Source organism: Lepisma saccharinum, chromosome 30 (genome assembly GCF_977018435.1).
Source record: "Lepisma saccharinum chromosome 30, izLepSacc3.1, whole genome shotgun sequence".
In the NCBI taxonomy this organism is placed as follows: domain Eukaryota; kingdom Metazoa; phylum Arthropoda; class Insecta; order Zygentoma; family Lepismatidae; genus Lepisma; species Lepisma saccharinum.
Genome location: NC_139258.1, coordinates 40,642,882 through 40,667,062, shown reverse-complemented (window position 1 = coordinate 40,667,062; position 24,181 = coordinate 40,642,882). Strand labels below are relative to the sequence as shown.

General features: G+C 41.6%; 1 protein-coding gene across 3 annotated transcripts in view; it reads left to right on the top strand.

The window, feature by feature from the left end:
* The first annotated feature begins 2,794 nt into the window (after nucleotides 1-2,794).
* LOC145981701 (techylectin-5A-like) overlaps nucleotides 2,795-24,181 on the top strand; it is a 268,003-nt gene continuing 246,616 nt past the window's right edge. For 2 of the 3 annotated variants that reach the window (XM_083115101.1, XM_083115100.1), the window contains exon 1: nucleotides 2,795-2,995. In XM_083115101.1, coding sequence (XP_082971227.1) covers nucleotides 2,813-2,995 — 183 coding nt within the window. In that variant the 5' untranslated portion in view covers nucleotides 2,795-2,812. The remainder of the gene's footprint in view (nucleotides 2,996-24,181) is intronic. The other variant, XM_083115102.1, reaches the window with a different exon arrangement.

The window sequence follows — 24,181 nt, the reverse complement described above, 5'->3', positions numbered from 1 at the left end:
TGTCCTCTGGAGTTGTTGGCACATCCCGGTAGACAATGTCCTTCAGCTTTCCCCACAGGAAAAAGTCTAACGGTGGCAAATCTGGGGAACGAGCCGGCCATTTGACAGGCACTCCACGTCCAACCCAACGATTTGGAAATGTATTTTCCACACATGCTGTAGCGCGTCTTGCACTGTGAGCTGGGCACCCGTCATGTTGGTACCACATTTCCCTCCTTGTCTGAAGTGGTATGTCCTCCAATAGTACAGGCAGTTCATGTTGTAAAAACTGTATGTATCGGTCAGCATTCAGTGTCCCTTGTATAAAAAAGGGCCAGTGAGATGTTCACCCACTATACCACACCACACGTTCACACTCCATGGGCGCTGGCGTTCCACTTGGCGAAGCCAATGTGGATTTGTCACCGACCAATAGTACATGTTCCTTAGGTTGACATTTCCATGATTGGTAAAAGTTGCCTCGTCAGTGAAGAGGATACGTGACAAATCGGGTGTGTCGTGTAGTAACATCCATGTGCAAAACCGAACACGGTCCACAAAATCATTCCCGTGAAGTTCCTGATGGAGGGAGATATGATATGGGTGAAACTTGTGTGTGTGCAGAATGCGCAATACACTTCGCTGACTCATCCCAGCATCCCTGGCAATTTCACGGGAGCTAACGTGCGGATTCACAGCAACAGCGGAGAGAACATTTGTTGCACCTGCCTCACCTGCAGTTGGCTTGTTCCGCACACGTGCTCGTGGTGTTACACTTCCGGTGTCTCTTAATTTAATAAATAACTTACCAAACAGACGTCGAGATGGCTGTCGTCTGTCCGGATATCTCTCTGCGTACACACGGTAGGCTTCTGAGACATTCTTTCGGCATTCCCCATAAATCAGGATCATGTCCGCTTTTTCTATGTTTGTGAACACCATAATCTTCACTCTTACCACTACGACTGCTTGCTATGAACTAACACGATCTCGTGGACCTGCTATCAAAACTTGCTCTGCGTAAAGGCAGTTCTGTCAGGCACCTGAGAAGTCTTACATGCCGTGTTACTGACGGTCAAGTGGGCCACTTTTTAGTTTGTTTACATATTTTCACATGGCCATATCTTAGTTCCTATGTGCAGTAGATGCATGAGACCAACGGCGTTGTGTTTCTCTGCGTGTGCTCTTTTACATTATGCATGTTATTGTATATCGTTCCATTTAAAAAAATATGACTTTGCTCCAGATGCCCCATTTCTCGATATTTTTGGACCCACCCCATACCTCCGATTTACGAGCCCCATTTGATATTATTGTTTCCCGCAAACCTCACATCGCTACTGTTTCTGGTTTCTTCGCTATTTCAGGTGGTACTTTTAGGTGCCTCGGTTTAAAATAGTGCGGGGGGGAAAAGCGGCGAAAAGTGTGGGGGTGTAAGTGCCCCCTCGCCCCCCTAATCGCCCCCACTGGTCATGAAATTAAAACGACCAAATATTGCAGACTGCCGACATCTGGAGCTTGTCTATCTCCACAAACAACCCATTCATGCACGAAAGAGAAAAATCGAAATTCTATCACAATCTGAAAAATTGTCAATGTTATTTTCGTATGTATTTTTAGGATCGCATATAAATATTTTTCATTGTTAGAGGGGCATGGCCTCCTTTTGTACAGGCTTGTAGCTAATATTATAAGTGCAATGGATAGTGCAAGTGATCCGTGGTCCTGTTTTATTGAATGAACTTTCGAAGCCTTTCCTCGGTCTGTTTACTATAACTTCCTACACCTAAAGAAAAGTCACGAGTCGCCACTGCTGCGAAGGTTGGTAACTGCAGTTAAACACACTTTTCCTCCTCCAATGAGGCAATCCCATTCCCGCTCAAGTTTTTCTTATCTGTGTAGCCGTATCGCGTCGCTACTTGCGCAGAGACTGGTTTCCGTTCGCTTGTTCGGGACAGATTGTAGATAAAAAAAAAATATCAGCACATATGTTCAGACTCTTGTGAATTTCTTATGGATAATAAAACATTACAGAGCCTCTGCGATGGCGCCTTGAAATCAAGGAGTTCCGAGATCGATACCCAGTGGATGCACGTTGTGGTTCGGATCCCACTTTATACTGTAGGTCCAGTCCCGATTAGCCTTACTGTGCATAAAGTGGACTTATAACACAAACTCAATCAATCAATATATAAAATATTACTAAAGGCCGAATCACACGAAAATAGATATCAAGTTAGTTGGCGCAGAACTGGCTACCTGCCCGGATGTGATGGCTGACTGGCTGACTGCTTGACTGATTTGGAGGAATAGGACATGTTCTAATTGCTACTGGCTTTCCTCGACTGGATTCTGTGGAACAGCCAATCAGAGAAAAGTTTGGCCATGTGAAGATACTCTGTGAGTTTGCAAAGGGAGTTTCTTGTCTTTGGTTTTCGAGTGTTTGCTTTTTTGTTACTTTTTCGATAAAAAAAGAAAGACATGACGTTCAGTGAATTCCTGTTCAGTTCATTAATATTTACGTATTTATGCAAAGCGATGAGATGTGTCCGTGACAAATATGATTAGCCGAAAATGAAAATCCTTATTATTGTATTAAATAAATTAAATGTTATTTATTTTTTAATTTATGGATGAATCCTGCGGATCTCATTCAAATAGAAGTAATATCTCAGGACTTAACTAATTATACAAGGGAATTGAAGCTTAATCCAACAAAGAGACCAAGGTTAAAGCACAAAGGTTATATCATGCAAGAGGTTATCATGTATTTGAGCTAGATTTCCTCGTCGATTCCAAGCAGTGGGCAGCGTGGTTTGTGCAGCAGAGGAGGATGAACAGCGTTCTTCTGTTGGTGTGGTGCTTCGCGGTGGCTCGAGCAAGCGACGTATTGGAACAAGAGGTGTCCGATGGAGAGGAAGGACATGGCCAGATAAAGCCTGCGTCCGATGCTCTACAGCAAGAACTCTGCCCTTTAGTCAGGACTGAAATTTTTCTCGAGCAGCTGGATAAAAATGTAAGTGATAAAGATAACACTTCTCTTAATAGAGGGACATAAGCCCCTTAGCAAAACGCCAGGGGCGGTCCGGAGTGAGTAAGGCCCTCCCCCAAAAAAATCAGCCTATGCTCTGTCTCGGTTGTCTCTGAGGCAAACGAACGAATACAAGTCTGTGCGTAAGTAGTGACGCGATAAGGATCCACCAATGAACACGTAAGAGGGTCGAGGGAGCGGGATTGCGTGCAGGGAGGAAGCGACTGCCGTTACCAGCCTTCTGAGCAGCGTGTACTGCTTTGCTCTGCATACTCGATTTCCCCCATTCTATACCGCTATGCGTAGCCTTGCTCCACAGATTCTGGGGATAGAGTATAGTCAATTTTCATTGTAAAAATAAAGAAAAGTAGTTAATAAGATATTGATGAATATGATGAAAAACCTTACAATATTTGTATCCAGGATCTCTAGTTTCTGTGTGAGCTAACTCTACTAACTCCTGGATCAAGGAGGTCCTGGAAATTGTAGTATTTTTTCGTATTTCCCATCAACACATAATCCTCTAAATCAATGTACTATAATTTATGTACAAATTTTCAGCGAGAAATGATCTTTGGCTTTCGCGATAGAGGGCAGGCCGGCTCGGTAGCTCAGTGGTTTTATCACTGGCACGGTATGCCAGAGACCCGGGTTCGAGTCCGAGTCCTGTTCGAGCCTGCATTTTTCGCTGAAAATTTCTACGTAGTACAACTCCTGTGTGTGCCTAATCTACAACTATAATTTATATTTTATACTATTGCATATCATATTGTAAAATGTAATCGAACTTAATATTTAACACATTTTCAATGCAACATTTGAAGTTGTAAGTCACGGACACTTCTGAAATCATTTCAACGCAGAAGTGTCCGTAACTGTACAGCGTCTCTCAAAATTCTTAGGACAGCGAAATTTGTTACTATACAACCCAACTTACACAAGGCGTTGGCAGGTTGCGTGTAGAGTTGGGGTCAATTTCAGGTTTGCTACATGCACAATAGATATGTGTGAAATACACAAAATACAAATAATTCAGTACTATGTCCCAAATAATAAAATACTTTTTGATAGATGTAGAGTCGTGAAAGACTGTCTTTAAAGAAATAGGATTTCCTACTTTTTCGTCGCTGATGAGTCTACACCAAAACATAGAAGAGAGAAAACCAGTGGCGGAGCGTGACCTTTCCAACAGTGGAAGCCTATCATGATGAATGTTATTTCCCGTTGAGCTTATTTTTGGGCTGACATGGTTAGTGATTTATCCACACACATCGACCCCCCCCCCCCATTTTTTCAGAACACTTCCCTGGAATTTTTCACCAAATTAAAAATTCTGGATAAATCTCTGGGATTGGTGTTTTCTTTGCTAGGCTGTGTATCTCCTACATTTCAACTGATAATTAAGTCAGTCTTATTCCTATCACAATGAGTAACGTAACGATAAAAAATATTCAAAGTTAGATAAAATAAATAATAATAATAATGATAATAATAATAATGATAATAATAATAATAATAATAATAATAATAATAAAGAAACGAAAACAAAAGAAAACAGGAAAGTGCAGAATACTCTTTACAACCCCATAACAAAGTATCAGCTTCGTACCCTGAATCACAAAATCAGCGCACTTTATTTTTCGTTTCTGTTACTATGCCTGCTAGAGAAGGAAGGGGTGGGCCTACCTACATCCACAAGTTTCTTCTTGGCAGCAAAATCCTTGCTGGATAACGGCGTCTGCATCAAGTTCTCCACCCCACTGCACAATCACACTCGTTTTATTCCATAATGCACTTCAGTATCACACAACAGCACAGGGCCGACAGTCCACTTTGAATAGATGGAATTCGGAAAAGCAGTACCTCGACAACAAGAACGGGGAAACAAAAAGAAACCAGATCCAAATATGGTCACAGCTCTAAACCATAATATGGTTTTTGAACACATCAACGGCGTCTTCCGCCGACGAAAATCGTTGTCCACGAAATTTATTCTTGACATTCGGGAACAAGAAGAAGTCATTTGGTGCCAAATCAGGACTGTACGGCGGATGACCCATCAATTCGATGTTTTGACTGTTCATAAAGTGGTTTTTTAGACGAGATGTGTGACAGCTGGCATTGTCTTGATGAGGAATGATCCAACGGCGTTTGTTTGTTTTCCGAATTTGACCGAAGACCTCTGGCAAACAAATTGTTGTGTACCATTCAGAGTTAACCGTTCTACGTTCCTCTAAAGGCACAGTTGCCACATGACCAGTTTTTCCGAAAAAACAGGCGACCATTGGTTTGGATTTGCTTCGAGCACGAACAACTTTTGTTGGATTGTGTTCATCTTGAAACACCCATACAGTCGACTGCTGTTTACGTTCCGGCTCATATGCATATATCCATGATTCGTCACCTGCTACAATCTTATATACGTCTTTTGAAGCACCACGATTGTATTTATTGAGCATTTGTTTGCACCAATTGACGCGAGCGTCTTTTTGAGTTTTTTGTCAAATTGTGTGGGATCCAACGAAAACATACATTTCTCACAGCTAAATGATCATGTAATATTTTATATATGCTGGTGGAATAATGCCTATGGTTGCCTCAATCTCACAGTATGTTACATGACGATCTTGCAGTATTAGGTTTTGCACAGCATCAATGTTTTCTTGAACAACAACTGATTTTGGACGACCTTTGCGAATCTCGTCGGTGAGCGAATGGCGGCCACGATTAAATTCGTTATACCAGCGTTTCACAGTGGCAAAGGATTGGGCTTCATCGCCAAATGTGGAAGTAAGTTGATCGATGCACTCTTGTCTTGATAATCCACGTCGGAAATCGTAAAAAATCATCGCACGAAAATGTTCACGAGTTAATTCCATATTATTGTTGTCGCGCAATCTCCAAGGCAAAATAAACAACACAAATGAAGCTAGTAGTGTAACTTGTACTATTATAAACTCACGAAAGTATGAACCCCCCTCCAGCAGATTTGCTTACACTTAAAACAAGCTCAACATGCCCATACGAGCTTATTGCTCAAGTGTGGAACCCCCTCTAATCCAAGATTTTTGTAAAAAAGCCCTCATGGACTCCATCAGAAAGTATGACCCCCCTCAGATTGATGTGCCTATACTTACACAAGGCACTTCTGTGAGATTGTTGTCCATAAACTTGCCAAAAATTGATATTTTTTTTGGCCATACTTAAAACTAGGCCACAACATACCCACTCACACCCACATACACCCACATCCACCCACACACACACACACACACACACACACACACACACACACACACACATACACACATACGTGTAAACGTGGTCTTATAAGGCCCGAGTGAGTGTACATATGTTGTTGGAACCACTATAATTTGATAAATTAGCAAAATAAAATTCATTTTAAAATGTCGAGACCATGCATGTGATTACAAATACCACCGTGGTTTTTGAAAATTATCATTTATGCAGTTTTCCTCACGAAAAAATGGTTACTATTCTTGTTGGAACCTGGTACCAATATCACCTGTCTAATTTACGTGTTGTAATTTTTAATACAATTGCATCCGTTGTGGGTACCGATCAATATTGCACAAACCGTCCAACCAATCACAATTCTTGTAGGTCACATGATTTCTTCCTGTGTGTAAGCAGCTACGTACCATACTGAATTGGGCAAATAGTTGTGAAATGCGCTTTACGGCGTCAATTGAGAGCGCGTAACTTGGACGTTTCTGTCTCGGCGCAGAGCATTCGGAAGGGGAGGGGGAAAGAGTTCCTCTCGCGGCGGTCGGAAGGGGAGGGGAAAAAGAAGAGTTCCCCTCGCGGCGGAGTTAGGAAGGGATTAACTGTTGTGCAGTCACAGCCGTACTTAAGGAGTTTTTGCCCCACTGTGGAATTGAGAAAATAATCACATTTACCCTAATCGCTGACTCTTAATTTTTACTTTGCATACTTTTATGTGTTGTTTGAAGATTTCAGAAATCAAAGCAGGCTTGTGTGGCCTATCATGCCGCAACTGTGTGAAACGAAGCTCTTTATTGGAACGCTACCAAGCGAAACGCAATAGGTAACAAGCGACAAGAGATACGTATCGCTTGGAATTGAACCCTCAGTAATCAATTCGACCTTTCGCATTGATGCGACTGGGCAAGATACACATGTCGCTTTCGGCTCGGTGCATTAGGTTTTTCGCGCATGAGCGGTGAATTTCTTGCTTTAGATCGAAGTCGCCAGTGTTCATGGGAGTCCGTAAGGGGGGGGGGGGCAAGGGGGACCCGTGCCCCCTTTGGAAAATGAAAGTCAACCAAAAATTATATATTTCACACATATAATTCCATTTCAGCCACAATAATATGTGTTAATTAATGCACGAACATGATAAATTCAAATGTAAGCAATGTTTTTTTGAAGGAACATTGGGTAAAATGTGGCTTATTTGCTCCCCCTGTAAAAAAAAATACCTTCCTTGCCCTTCCCTGGAAAAAACCCTGCTGACGTCCATGCCAGTGTTGTCTGTCGATTGTCGCCTGCCACTTGTCGCTTCGATCTGAAGTCTCCTTGAAGGGGTCAGGGGAAGAATTCTGACGGATGCGACAAGCGACAGTGTGCTTCCACATCGACAAGAGACACGGGTCCCTTTTGTCTTGTAGACTAAAACATTCACCGCCCGTGCACGACAAGTGGAGGCATCACGATGCACAACATTGATAAAGTAGCCAGTTTGAGTGACACAACCAAGCGACATGCAATATTTGCAGCTTACCGTGCTGTATCAGTTCGAAACGTTGCAATGATTACCGAGGCTTGTCGCTTGTCGCGTTACGCTTCGGTCTGGAATCTGCTTAAACGGCATAAACGACAGGCGACTAGCGACATGGAGATTTTATACCAAAGCGACAAGCGACATTAGACCATTCAATATAAGGCAAAGCATTCACCGCGCATGCGCGAACAAAAGTACGAAGCGACATGATGCACGGTATTAACAAAACTGGCCAATCAGAGCGACACGCAAGCTACAAGCGACACCTGCATCTTGTCGTGTCGCTTCTGTTCGAAAGGTTCAATTCATTACTGCTGGTTCGCTTCCAAGGGACATGTGTTGGTTGGCGCTTTCTCTCCCTTACAAGGCAAGAAAGCTGCAAACGACAGACGACAAGTGACAGGCGACAAGCGACACGGAGAATTCACACAGAAGCTGCAAGCGGCAAGCGACACTAGCACAGTTAGTCTAAATCCAAACATTCACCGCGCATGAGCTAACAAGAGCACTAGGTGACAGGATGCACGGTATTGAGAAAACGGCCTAATCAGAGCTACACGTGCAGCTTGACCTGTCTTGATACGAAAGGTTGAATTTATTTCTGAATGCTGGTTTGCAAGTTAAGCGTGTCACGTGCCGCTCCCCTCTGAAAGCTACACCAAGCCATTGTTTTATTGAATTCTCCTCAGGAAAGGAAGAGAATGCTTATACAAATACAGTCTCCGTAGATCATTTGCGAAGCCACTCATTATATTTGAAACTCAGCGTGCACTATAATCAACTGAAGCGGCCCTAACAAATTATTCGCTGGAACTTGGATCTCACTTTCCTCATCGTTGTGAAGGGTCACTCGCGATAGAATTGTTACGATTTTATCTCTCTGGTTGAGAACAGAATTTGGAGACTATAGTCGACAAAAAAGTTATTTCTCTTGGAGTTATTAGATTTGGGGAGGAGGGTGGTGCTTCAGATGGCTGTTCCATGTAGACTGTACATTTGAACAAAAGGAGCAAAGGAAAAGTAACTTATTTAATTTCTTTGTAAAATGAATTAAGTGTTAATTTACCAGAAGTCCAGTACAGCGAAACTATCCAAGTTTATAATGGTGTGAGTCTTAATGGACATTTTAATTAAACCTTTCTTAACAAACTGATTCAATATTGAATAGGGTAGTGGTTCCCTAAGGGTGCGCCGCGGCGCCCTGGGGTGTCGCGAAATGTTCCGGAATTTTAACTGAAATGCCACTTACTTGTTAATCTACACAGGGTTTTAGATATGCTTGTTCCAAACATGTGCTTATTTAGTACTATTTACATAAACAATGTTTCTGAATTTGAAATATGTGCTTATTTTTTAACATAAGGCAAGCAACCTAACAACACTAACTTAGCGTTGCAAGTTTTAGATAGGCCTATGCCTATATTCTGACTTGGGCGCCGCAGAAAACTTTTGAAACTACAAAGTTTGGGATCCCCTGAAATAGGGCATAATTGTAATAAAGAATGATTGACGTATAAACTTGATGTGAATCGTAGAGAAATGTTTGTTTCGCGAATGGAGCGAACAAGAAAATGTTTTATAAATCTCATTCCTTGCAACCACCCAATCACAGTAACTGTTGATCACCTGACCTCTACTTCCACGTCACCCATGAAGCCTGCTGGTGCTTCTTTGCGTCCTAGCACCTAGACCACAAGCATTTCGTTTTCGCGCCTTTTTTACCGGACGCCCGGTCCTTTCTTATTTCGGTAGTTCTTCTCGCAGTCAAGTAGGAGGGGTACGAGTTCCACTTAAAGCCTCCCCGATGGCCCTGTCGACCTCCGTGACGGTGTGGTTATCACAGAGCGCTACGACGTCAGGGGTTCCGGGTGCGAGTCCCGGGTAAGGCACGGGTATTTGTTTGTCCAAATGAGAAAAACTGAAAATGGAGAATAACCGAGAAATGAAAATCTTGATAATATAGTGAAAAACGGGGGATACTTCCGGTTAGGGGTATTCCTTAAAAAAAAATGGCGTATTGGTTGCTTCGTCGCCTTGTAATCAAAGGGTCCCGGGTTCGATACCCGGTGGAGGCACTTTGTGGGTTGGATTCCACTTTAAACTGTAGATCCATTCCCAATAAGCCTTACTGTGCATAAAGCGGACTTAACCAAGCAAAATATGTACTATTTTGCGAATGTGGGAGTTGTTGGAAAGGTTCCCAATATAGCTATTTTGTTCTTTGATTATTGGGCTGGTTTAAATAGAATTAGTGAAGGCAACGAGAGCAAGTGAAATATTCATTCGAGAATTAGACTGCAAGAATCACTAGCAGAGTTGTCTGTTTCCATCCGAATCGTGGCGCGCCAAAAGCAAGTTCCGAGCGACCCAGCTGGCCGCTGGCGCCAAAGTGTCTGGAATCGTCTCAAGCAGACCGACCTGCAGTGAGCACACAGGCAATGAATTCGGTTTCTGGTGAAGTGACACTTATATATATACACACAAGACCAGGAACGTGACCGGGGATGGAGGGTTGGGACAAGATATACATTGTTAAATTTGGACCAAGTTATCTGTTTTTACCATGTATTTAGCAACTCTATAGTCCAACAGCCTTTTGAAGACCAGAGCTTATCAAATGGGTTCTTCGTTGATCGCATTCAGTCCCATCGACGCTGTTATCAGACTTTCTCAATAGGAGCCAGATCGTCCTTATTTAAAAAAAAAAAAAAAGTGAAGGGAAAGTGCTCCCCTGTGCAATGCACCACGCCATGAAGGCGTATAGGGAGCGTGGGGTTAGGGCCTCACACTTTCTTGATTACGGCCGAAGGTGGGGGTGATGTGATCAGCACCACGTCCCTTGCCGCCTTTACCCCCAGAGTTTCCTCCAGGTACCCACTTTATACGACGATGGGTGGACGCCGGAGCTGCCTGAACAGGTGGAAAAATTTCCGGTTCTCCCCCGCCTGGAGAACCTTATTAAGTCTTTGAATTATATTAATTGTGTTGTGTCATCACCCAAATTTTGGAGCTCTCATCTAAGTTCGAACCCGGGACCGCAGATAATACGCAGGAGACCTTTTCATGGTAAGAGTATGATAATTACAATGGAATGAGAACCCAGGGGCTAGATATTTGGCACCCTAGTAGTAGGGTGCCCATAATATTTTGACCCCAAAACGGGACATCCCAAGGAGATCAGTGTACCTCCTCCCCTCCTGAAAAATCAGTTAGGCCTAATTATAAATTTATTGTTATAATTAAAGTATTATTATTATTTTATTATTTGAAATATGATCTCTCGTTGTCAAAAGCTATTATTTATTATAATCTCGGTGTGACTTACACAGTATTTCTGGTTCCTTCTGATCAACCTTTGATGTTAGCCCTACGCAGAAGTTGGGGAGTGCCAGAAGTATGTATCAGAACAATCAATCTTCTTGAGAGCGGCTTTATTTTTCACCAACCGTTTGTAAATCTCCTCAAAAACCTTACCCCACACATCTGACGCGAGATTTCCCACTTCAGTTTGTGGTTTATCCCAAGTTCATATTGAAACTGCATATACGTTTCTTGGGCATACTTATGCACTCTCTACAAATAACGGAACACACGCAAAACAATACAACTTTTTTTTTTTTTAGCATGAAATATCTCAACTTTATACTTGGTTTTCAAGCTAACCCCTAGGCTTTTCTAAAACGGTACAAATAGTGTTTTTAAATAATATCGAAGGGACGACCGGGACACGCCTCTCAAACAGGACTGTCTCGTTCAAAACGGGAAACGTCCGTTTCCATGGTGATCAACAAGCACGGCAAACTCTCTAAATAATTGTTTGTTATTATACCTCTAAACATTTAGTTAAAGCAACCACGATGTAGATAATATTTTCGCATTGAGTTTACCAATATATGTACGTAATTGTATCTGGGCTGAAACTCCTTATTATGTAGATGTCACCCTCGTTTGATCCACCTTTTCAAAGCCAGGAGTTGATTCAGCTGTGTGTTGTAGATCTGTGAGAAATATAATGTATCTCCACAATTAAGAATTGAAGGAAACAGTGTGTGCTGCAAAAAATGTCCGTGGCAACGGTTGCTAAGGACGTGAAAAAAGAAGGGCTATTTGAGCTATTTTTGAATTTTCTCGGCCTTTTGTGACGATTTCATGGGGTGTCGTAGTTGGGCATTTCTCGCCTCCGGGGGTTCCTTCATGGAGAACATTTGTGTCAGTGAGTCAGTCAGTGGTGGGATTGGGGCTTTATATATATTGGATAACTCGGCCTTTCATGTACAATTTTCTGAAACTTTGAGTGAAGTTACGAGCTAGGCACATTGTAGCTCTGTTTGTATACTCTGTCCCGAGAGTGACTCGAGAGTGCTCGACCAATTAACGCGTGAGAGGGAACAGGGAAAATGGGAGAAAAAGGAATTTTAAATTCGTCGTTGAAATCTTCAGTGATACTTATTCTAAAGGTAAAAGGTAAATATAATCTACGTGCATTGAATCATGCTGTGAAGGTACACAGGGGTCAAAGGTGGAGCTCTCCCACCGTTGAAAGACCACAAGGTGAATGCAACGCGGTCCTGGAAACTCTCCCTTCTGAAGCATGACGTCATATGAGTTGCAGAGGCGGGTCCCGTTCCTCTGTAGGCAGAGAAGAAGTGAATTGGTGTTTGCAAAACAACAATATTTCATGAGCTTTAGAATATTAGGAGGGAACATTTAAGAAAGTCAACATCTTCTAAAGTCCAAAATTTAGCACTAAAATATTTCTCTAGAGCACGGTTTACTTTAGTTAGTCGTTAAACTCACACCTTGGAGTAAAAAGTATTTTGACAATTAGGCTATTATCAGTCCTTCTGATTTTTATCAGCCTGGCGTGCAGCATTTTTCATTGCATTGTATGGGTCATACGTAGATAGCTCGGTGGTCGAGCGTGTTCAGTGGTAAACTGGCGACCTAGGTGCCAATGGATCCGGGTTCGATTCCCTGTGTGAGGTGTAAGGCGTGACGTTTGTGAAGAGTACGAATTCCACGCAGTAAAACCCTGGACCGCATTCTGCAGAATAATGAGGATCTGGAGCCCAGATGCACGGACAGTATAATCCTCTGCGGTTGCGTGTTGGCGCCCTGCATGCTAAGTTGCCCTTCGCAACATCTGTTTTTAACTAGGGTGTACAGACTTGAGTCTTCAGACGACGGCAGTTCTAGTATTTGCCTCGACTGTACGTAATCACTGGCGTAGGCCGAGGGGGGATGGTTGAAGGGGCTACGGTCCACTCCGAAATTTTAAGAAAACCAACATTTTCAAATGAAGGCAGTGAAGAACTGGGAAATGGGGGACCAGAGTGAGTGTTAAATGTGCTGACGTGTCCATAATTTAAATAAATCAATCAAGTATTTTTAAGTTCCGGCCTGCATGAGTCTACCTTTGTAAGTGTAACTCATAATTCATCTTCGTCGTCGCCAATAGTGGCTGAAAAGCGATGTAAATATTAATGAATGCAAACATAAATTCTAGCTCTACGCTCTAGCAATTCTGACCACCTCTCGTACATAAATCAATTTTGTATACTTTTTCTCCATGTCGATGCTTCTCAACAATATCTGGTTAGTAAAGGTAGAATGAGAATGAGAGAAAGGGAGATGTTTCCAGATGTTTCCAGCTTTGGCTGCAAATCGCTTCTCCCATCTCGCTAGAACTCGAGAAAGACCAAACTGTTAAAATTCCAATTTGGAGGCATTACGGGAAATATAACTTTCATTATTGTAGTGGTTGTTTCTACATATTTTATTTTTTGAGGACACATTCCAGGGTGGTCAGGCACCATTGGCACCCCCCGTGCGCAAGACTATGCCCTCACATATCAATTTTCATTTGCTTCATCTGTAGAAGAAAGTATTGACGGTAACCAAAATTAGCGATGTTGTTTGAAAGTGTGTTAATATCGGGTGTGTTGTAGAAGAAAAGAAAGCATTATTTACACTGTTACTCTTCCTTGCACTCGTATTGTGTTTCGTTTGTTAACTGGGACCTCCCCGTTGGTGTAGTGGTAACGTCGTCTCCTTGTAATCAAAGGGTCCCAGGTTCGATAGCGGATGAAGGCATAGGAATATAGTGTTTCGGGTTCCACCTTCAACTGTAGGTCTAGTCCCGATTAGCCACACTGTGCATAAAGTGTACTTAAAACACAAAGTCAATCAATGAATCGTTTGTTTACTGAACGATGCTATTCGAATATGAGCAAAGCGCTTTCGTTACTTACGAAAAATGCTTCTACTTTAACAGAATTATAATCGAACCTTTTTATATCTTTCAGCTATGATTGCTTGGAAAAGTTAAAGGACGTTACGATTGTAAAATCTCGGTGGACTCATTATCTTAGCACCAAAAATTCTGGGTTGGAATTCCTATGTCAGTTTCGTATCTCTAATGAGGCAAATAGGAAATAATTTGGAAATATGCTCTGCCCCAGGTTTCTCTGCAGCGGCCGAACGAAAGCAAGTCTCTGCGCAATCAGTCAATATGGAGGACTGACTAACGAACGCGTGCGAGGGAACGGGATTGTGGTAAAGGTGAACAACGACCACCCTTTCCAGCAGCGCTCCGCTTACTCACTCTTCCCCTTTCTTGCGCAGCCTTGCTCCATAGATACCCGGGACAGAGTATAGAGAGAATTGGAAGAGACAGCAAACGTGCCATTTTGGTGGCAGAAGTCCTCACTGCATCTACGCACAGTATCGGCAGTTTAAAAAAAAACAATGGCATCTATTTGCGTTGGTAATACATCAAAAGGTGAAGAAAAGCAAATGCTGTTATTCACTTTGTTGATGTCTGGTTAAGTATTTTCCTATCTCGTTGTTGTTAACTTTATCGAAAGAGATTTTTTTTTTACTCTGCAAAAGATAAATCGTAATTTTGTCACGCCTTGCATGTATCCTGCAGCTAAATATTGACAACAGTAAAAACGCAACAAAACCAGTGTAACAAAGGACTTTGGCCACGTGTGTAGAAATGAACGTTCCTTTCAACGAAACTCGCACGACTCCACCGCTAACTTTTACTGGCGCCTAAGAGTCTGGACTCTGGAGTTGTTTCGCCCAGACATGTGTGCTGGATCTGCTGTGAGAGCTCGAGTTTCGGGTTCACTTCCAAGTGAACGAGAATAATGTATACACCCAAGCATCAGTGGCGTGTGCAGGGGGATAGTTATAGTTGGGAACGCAATACCCTCAATTGATTCAAGTTCGCTGCACAATTAACGTGAACTGCAAAGAAAGATGGGGAAATAGTATGACTGCTGTCCACTATCGCAAGTCACGTAGTGGTAACGGTATCACATGTAACGATGCGGCGGTCCGGCGTTCGAGCCTCAGTGGTTCAGTTTCCACTGGATGATATTCATTGCGCGAAATCACACCCACCGTCATGGCCACGATTTCGGCAAACATTTCGGGGTGTTTTTTTAACACACTTGATAGGCATTGCGCCTACAGTATTTGTGGCAGTGACTGAAGGTACGCATATAACGATTACATTCTAAATGCAGTTCTTCTTCATTTTGTTTTAGTCTCGTAAAGATTAACAGACTATCTATCAGACTATCTAAAAAGATGTGTAAGGCCTCACACACTCTTCGATCCCGGCCAATTTGGAGGTGATGTGATCAGCACTACGTTCCTGTCGCCTTTACACCCCAGAGTTTTACCTCTAGTTACCCACCATTTATTTGAGGCTGGATGAGCTCCAGTCGCTTTACGCGGGGACAACGACGGAAACATTTCGACCTTAGATCATCCAAGGGACTCCCGTGTGGCAGACAGGCGCCCTACTGACTAGATTACATTATATTGTGCATAACCATTATTTATTTGGAATCAGCCCCTCCCCCGCGCCCTTAATTAAAATGTATATTGTTAGCACTAGCTTACCCGGGGGGGGGGGGATTCCAGGCCAACCAAATTCTCAACTGTGGACATTTGTATATAAAAAATGAAAATAAATTGAAATACGTTGCAATGGTCCCTACCAATATTTCTGAATTACTTTTGCTCATACAATGATGAAGGTAACGTACATAGGAGGAAAATTCACGCTGTGGGCCTATCAGTATGTTCCGCCATGAAACTTGTGCCTGCAACAGTGTACAATTGGTTGATAATTATGGTAATTAATGTAGTTATTATAATTACTTGAGAACAGCACATACGAAAACAAGAAATACCATTGATTCAACATTAACATGTAATTTTGAGATCTAGTGAATGATAAAATGTGTGTGAGACTCGTGTAATAATTGGTTCACATGATGGTCATTATGCAATTATTATATTTGTTATATAAGTTATATGAAAAACAAAAGAAGAAATGATTCATTAAAAAATTGTTCCATGAATTTTAATTTTAATGTTAAAAAGGAAAAAAATGTCTGGGCCTCTGAGGCCCCCTCAGGTATGTTAATTTCTTGTACGCCAGGGGAAGCTAGGGATAAGAAAAACCAAACTGCTTCCAGTCTTAACTGTAGTTCTTTTGTAAAACAATGGTTTTATGCTTGCAATCATGTATTATATGGTATTGCTGCCAGGGTTCTTCGCTTTGGTCAGATTCCCATTCATTCAACAATTTGGCTGCCACCTTTCCTCTTCTGTCTTTTACTCCTGAGCTAGAATACAATTCAAATGTAGTCGAAAAAAGGTATAGGCTAGGTGATGTAATTTGAAACTCTTTCATCTTCGATTCCTACAGATCATAAAATTGTAAAGTCACGACTTCAATAACACAAATAATTTTCGTCGGAATAACAGTTTTAAGTAAGGTATAAAAATGGCTACAAATTGGCCGTGCTTCAACTCTAGATATTAGAGAACCAAGTTATATCATTTGAGCAGGTAAAAATACAAAATACGTATGTTGATAGGATATACGTATTGTAGAACAAAGTGAAAACTATAAAAACCAGTGAAATTGAAATAAATCTACATTTCTCAAGTAAGCATAAAGGAAAGGAAGAGTAACGCACAATTCTTGCAGTAATGATAAAATATTACTAATTTCGAGAGCTTAACCGTGAAACGATTGCCCCGCCATCGATATGGAGACACACGGGAACGAGTCATACAATTCGACAAAGACTGCTAGGCCTCTATTTTGACGTGAAATAAGCTTCGTAAGTTCTTTTTAACAAACATTGTTTCAATGTGCGCGAGCTACACCTCCGCAGTTCTATTCACTGGGAATGACCTACTAAAAGCGCGAATTTTCATGAAAGGCTACTATGTGAGTCAATGTGTGAAGAACCCCGTCTCCTCGGATTAAAAGCGCGGAGTTAGAGTAGAACCCAGAGCCCCCTGGTAGCAGCAGATTTTTTGGCGGATGGAGTGGGGGAGGGTTGCACGTAATATTTCGTTTATACTGTAGGAAAGTTCAAGTCCGTGCTTCTGAAGTAAGACATGGATGCCGAAATATTGAGGACAGCGACAGAGTGCTGAAAACAACTTTTCCCACCCTCTTTTTTTACTTTTTTTACTAGCGTTTTGGATAAGATTGATTGATTATTTTTTTGTTTCAAGTCCACTTTATGCACAGGAAGGCTAATCGGGTTTTGGATAAAAGTATTTACATTTTGAAGGCATAGTTTCCCTTCCCTTGTAGGAATAATGCGGTGAATTCAGCAGTCCTACATAAAAGTAAAACATTTTACCAGTAGTCTTTAGGTGAGCCTACCTACAAAGATTTAATTTTCCATAATTGTAATTGCTAGTCAGTTAACAAAGCATACACCCTTAATCCACCATCGTGGAATTAACATTTCTTTTCGCATGCATATCTCAAAGTTCGACTACAAAAACACAATTAATTGACTTGGTGTTTTAAGTCCACTTTATTCACAGTCAGGTTAATCGGGACTGGACCTACAGTTAAAATTGGGATCCGAACCACTAGTGCCTCCACCGGGTATCGAACCCGAGACCCCTTGATTATACAGAAACACAATGACCGAAAATATGGGAATAAATAATATCACCCATGAAACAGCAAAATCAAGTTAAGGTTTTGCAACTGATGTGGTGAACGCTCCGTGCAGACTTGAAGACGCCAATGCAACAGTCTCTTTTCATCTTCCCAGTTATATCGTTTACGTCTCGGAAATCACTCCCGCAAGCCGGCTCTGTGGCTGAATTGTTAGCGTAGCGTGCCACAAAACACACGGCGTCCTAGGTTCGCATCCCGGTTAAAAAACCTGGACATGAAGTTGTGTTTGTTCCAACAGCCTGTTTCATCATTCATCCTAGCCTTCACATTATATGCGACATTTGCATGAAGACACAACATTTGCTGCTGTTATCTACTTATTGATTTGATTAGTTTACATCTCGCTTCTGTCTCTTTTGGTCACGCGAAGATTAGGGTGAAATTGAAGCCAGGCAATGACGAACACGCATGGGCGGTTAGCGACACACAGACTGAGTGTGAGTCTAGACGCCAAAGCCCCGTTTGTCTGCAAAATGCACACTCTGTACTAATAGCACTTGTATAGTTTAAAATATCGATACATCTGATTAAAAATATTCATTAAACTTCGTTGTCCATTAAAACTGCCACTTTCAATATATATTTCGCCATATAACACAAATACCGCAAACGCACTAAAGGAAAACAATAGCCACACTGGACGCGAACCAAGAAACAAGGATGTTGATTTCAGCCTTCAATATCTCTCCACTTGACTTTTAATTGTTGGCATTCAAAATGTTTACATTCTTATTTCGAGGAACAATTGTTTATATTCGAGCAATAAAATTGTACATATTGTTTGTATCACGTGACCTTTGAAAATATGGTCATGACGTAAGAACTTATTTAAGCGCTAGATACTCCTTCGTTCATGAAATTAGCAAGAAAAAGGATTTGACATGTTCTATTCTGCTATTATAACAACGTTAAGACATTTTAATAGTCCATGGTCTTCTTCACTTCTGCTCCTTCAGCTTCTCGTTTTTGTGCGGCCCTAGGTATCCTAGTACCAACCCCCGCCCCCCTTCCTTGAGTCCATCGTGTCGTACCTAAAAGAGACGTTGTCATTTAGGCGCTTGAAGGAAAGTCATCCCTTACACCCCGCTCCTGTTTGTGGGTAATATTCCCACCCTTTCAGTGGCGTGCCTATAAATGTAGTAAAGGGATGTGAGCATAAGGAGATTATGAGTTATTTCTTACCACTCCTAGATCATGCATTGTTTTCCTAAATTTGACGTTTTCTTAAAAGGAAAGTTGCTCTAAAACCCCTTGTACGAGTAGATAGGCAGCTGTTCCATAACTTTCCAGCTGGCATATCATAACCAAGTGACAGAATTCGGCTCTGTTTAGCGTGAAACACAATACAAGCTGACGTAGTAGTTAGGATAACAGACTGATTCTTCAATATTTTCCCGCTCATCTTATCAATTAATCATCTATATAACAGTCACGATGAATAAACTCCGTGGCGAAACTGCCCTTGAATAACAAACGCCTGTTGATTGGTTGACACGTGATCAGAACATCGAATCGCATTGCCGCTGTTATCTGGTATTCTCGATCGGATCCCACTAATTCACGTAGCTTCCCAACTGGCTTCAAGAGCCAGAAATGTTCGAGCTCCCACCGGTAAATAAATCTGTTATCACGCTAACTTGATTTCTTAGTTTACTTTATGCTAAGATGGGCTAATCAAGACTGGACCTACAGTTTAAAGTTGTATCCGAACCACTGTGTGTCTCCCCCGGGTATCGAACCCGGATCTCCTTGATTACAGGCCGAAGAAATTACCACAACTACATAGGGTTGGCCGTATATGTTAGGCAATAACCGTTCGACTGCTTCAAAGCACTTTGAAAATCGTGGGTTGAGTACGGAAATAATATTGATAAAGCAAACACAGTTACAGTACCTAATCTTTGCAGTAATGAATTACCAGTAAATCTTTTGAACAAACCAAAGAAAAGTTTCGCAAAGATACTCCGTCAGCACTGAAAGATGGGTCAAACGTTTCTTTTGTAGCATTTTGACTATCTATTCCGTCCGCACCACCTGACACAGGTCTTCTTGTACTGCATGTACAATGTAGTTTGGCGAAAGGAAAAAAAAGCACGCAGTTCTTATCGCTTTCTTGCAGGAAGGCAAAGTGACAGAGCAGAAACGTTTTTCATCCTCTTAGCTTCTTATTTCTTACACAAGGCATGATTTTTCCTGCATTTACTTGGGTCTCCCCATGGCGCAGTTGTAGCGTCGTCGCCTTGTAATGAGAGGTCCCGGGTTCGATACCCAGTGGAGGCACACAGTGGTTTGGATCCCACTTTAAACTGTAGGTCCAGTCCCGATTAGCAGAAAGTGCTATTCAAACACCAAATCAATCAATCCTGCATTTACTTGAAAGGTGAAAACGTATCAGCATCAAAGGACGGAATTAGCCGAAGAATGATTGAAAGTCGAACTTCAGCTAAGAAAAATAGAGAGAATGAATTTGATGTTTAAGCTTGACCAAGATGAGAAAAATCCACTGGCCCTGTTATTTAATTTTCAACAATAAGGGAGCGGTCGGAGAGTGGTGACGCAATGAGCTCTTTACCATGTGATCCTGCCCCTGCGTTGCCAAAATGTTCAGCATTCTTCAACAGATGGTCGTCACCTTTATTCAGTGCTAAGCATTATCATTATGAACGTCACACACCGAAAGTCAAGATGTAATATTTATCGTTGTTGAAGCTTTTGATAACAAAGGAGTGAAGGAAACTGGCAACACGGCGGTACTCGGGTAAATGCGGAAGAGAGAGGAGAAAACAAATGACTGCCAGTGACGGATCTACATATTTTGGGCCCATGGCAAGCATCACTTAAGGCCCCTTCAATGTAAAATACAGAAGTATGTGAAAGGAAATGTCAAAACCTTTCTGCTATTCCGTTTCTTCAATGTATGTATATATTGTTCGTGCGTGCGGGCCCATGGAAAAATTTGATTTTGTTATTTAGCGTCGCCTACAGAGTGTGTCTAATCGAGACGATGAGGATGAGTGATGATAGGATGAAATTACGGAGTGGATGCAGCAACACTCGCAAAGAACAGCCATGCCCAGCAGAGATGCGAACCCGTTACCACTGGCGTCGTAAACTCTGTGCTAACCACTTCGCACGGAGGTCGGTATATCTCTGGATTTTTTACGGATAGTTTTAAGTCCATTTTTATGCACAGGTAGGCTAAATGAGACTGGACCTAACGTTTTAAAATGAGATCCGAACCACTATGTGCCTCCACCGGGTATCGAACAAGGTATACCTCTGAAGAGGAAGGTGGAATTGGAAAGGTAGAGTTTTGCAAAATCATGGACAGATGAAACTTTTGATAAGTCACTTATGAGAGATGTCTAAAGATAAAACTCAGCTGGGAATGATGGACCAATAACTGTTTCTTAATACATTTCATTCTACATTTGCTCGTTATTTCTTTTAATTTGTCAAGCTTTGGGCTGGGTATGCAGTAGTGTTTAGGTAAGCAAATCATGTTTGATGGTTCCCAACGTAAATAGTAATTTCTTTCTATCCACGGGATTTTCGTCCCTTGCTCCGCCTGTCTGTTGCAATTATTACTCATTCATTTTACAAACCATTCGTAATATTAATACTATGCAGGTTATCTCCAAGAACCAAGTACGAAGGTTAACTTTTGCATTCCGAACTCAGTCTCCCTTTGTCTCGGGGGATTTACAATTTCAAATAAGGTATTCTTACTTTTCTTTGATTGTCGTTGTAAATACAAGATTTAGAAAAATAATAAAATAATAATATTACATTTAGAAAAACTGGGAATGAAACGTTCGACCACAGGTGAGTTTCCTAAGTAAACTGTCACAGAAAAACCAACGCTGTTATTCACTACGTTAATTCATAGTTCATAACTTTGCTATCCCGTTGTTGTTAGTTATTGCGAAAGAGAAAAGTATTTCACTCCGCAAAAGGGCAATCATAATTAATCTCTAATAATAATCGTCATGTTATATGTGGCATTAGGTATAATTTTGTTGCCCGACCCTGTGGCCGAGTGGTTAGCACATCGCGCTGCGACGCCAAGGGTCCCGGGTTCGAATCCCGGTCGGGTTTGGTTGTTTGTAAATGTCCATTCATCAATTTCATCATTTCATCACTCATCCCCATCTTCGCAAATTAGCCAAGAGGCAATTTTTACGCGAAGTAAAATAAACTAAACCAATCAATCATGTTACACCTTGCTTGTAGCCCGAAGCGAAAATTAGATACCAGTCAAAATAATTCTTACGCACTACTCTCGCAGCCAAACAAGTGGGAGAAGGGGAAGGACTGTAGATTACGGCAGCAGATAACACCCACTTGCGCAAGCAGTAGAAACACTCTGCCGTTGAAATATCGAATTGGGACGTTAGTACAGTCACTGACACTACTGGTTTGTAATTGTCCAATTGAAAGTCAATGAAATCGTTACAACCCAGAACTGTTCGTGACTGTACAGCTGTCATGATGCAAGAAAGGACAAGTACAAAGCATGTTTTTCTGGGATTCGAAACCTGAAACGTTACCCTTGCGCGCTGCACGTAAATAAAGACGGACTGGAAGTAAAATTTAGATCTGACATTTTTGTTAATCAGGTTCACCAGAATATGACGAAGAGAAACACTCGTGTTTTAATTCTTAGTTGAAGTTTGTTGTGAAGGAGAGAGTATAAGCAACATATCTTTGGTCTTTGGAAACACTCATGTAGTCTGCAGGTCATGCTAATTTCGTGTTAAAGAAAGGAACATACTAGTATTACATTTTCGGGTTAGTGTACTATTTTTTTTATTTGTCCCTAAGTAATTTGGAGTTCTCGATTATAATTTGGCTGGTGTGTCTTTAGAGGCTCTCCCCGATGGTGTAGTGGCAACTTCGTTGTCTTGTAATAAAGATGTCCTGTGTTCGATGGAGACACATAGTGTTATGATTCAACTTTAAACTGTAGGTCCACCATGACTAGCCTATTTCTACACAAAGTTGATTTATAATAAAAGCTCAAGTCAATTTAAATCACCTGGTTCGTCTAACCTATTATGCACAAAACATCAAGAAAACATAGGACAGCTCTATTATTCAGAAATCCTGGTAACGACGAATTGTCCATCGCCAGAGGTGCCAAGGGGGGCACTTCCTCCCTTTTTTTGCAACTTTTATGCTAAACCTTATATACGAAGGGAAACTAAACTGTCCTTGCCACCTTCCCCCCAGTTTTGGCATCTTCCCCCCCCCCCCCCGTTTTGGCACCTTGCACCGCAGTTTTGGCTCCCAATTGCCGCCACTATCCATCACCATTTTCATTCAGTCTGTATTACACAGTGTGATAATAATAAATTGAAATAATGACATCAATAAGCAGAGGCCATTGCCCGCTTCGAACTAACGTAGTTTACTCCTAAAAACAACATAGGATGTACAATAGAATGAAAATGTAATGAAAATAGCGTTGGGCAATTTTCCTACCATTATCTTTGCCGTTGACTGTGCCTTGGAAGTGTCAATCCCAGAATAAAATGCGTAGGACAGCCAGTTATGGATTTTAGATACCAGGTTTCGGTGTATCGAAATACAGGTCACATTGAAGATGCAGAACATATTTGTTTGATGCCAATACTTGGGGGTCTGCTATATTGATATTTCCAGCAGCCGTAATAAGTATCACGTTTCTTACAAGTTGTATTTATATTGCAATCAGACAACGTCCTGCATTTCTGCACTTCTGTGGGTCCAGTTCCGATTAGCTTATCTACGCATAAAGTGGCCTTAAAATACAAACTCAAAACTAAAAATATATGAGGGGTGAACGTGCGTTCGTTTTTTTTTTACTAAATTGGGAATCAACGCAAAAGGGATAAGCTTTATGAAAATAATGCAACTTTAGACAAATTAAGTATTACTTCTATTTATACTAAGTAATTTTATGGCACTTTTGTTTGTATTGGGTTAACCGTGACGATCTTATATACTTCTAAACTGTGAATAATGTGAGTAATGTTTTACTAATATATTAGTTTAAGCGTATCCTTCTCTCACTGACATTCGCCAGAATGCACAGTCAAACAGCTAAACCATAGGAAGGGGGAAAGGGGCGTGACTTTTCGTGATAGGCAAACGACGGGTCAATTTTCCATTTCGGCTTATTATAACAAACACGGGCCTGGAATCGCTTTTTATTTAACGTGAAGGGGGACGGACAGTGACCATGTAAGTACTGCATAAAGCATGACGTCCACCGAGACGCGGAGAAACTCAGCAAATGAACACGACAGACCCGTTTCCGGCGTCTCAGTGGGCGATAATCTGTAACATAGCCTGCCAAAATTTTCGTGCTTCGGTTTCGCGCGTTTCACTGTAGTGGGCGTTACAC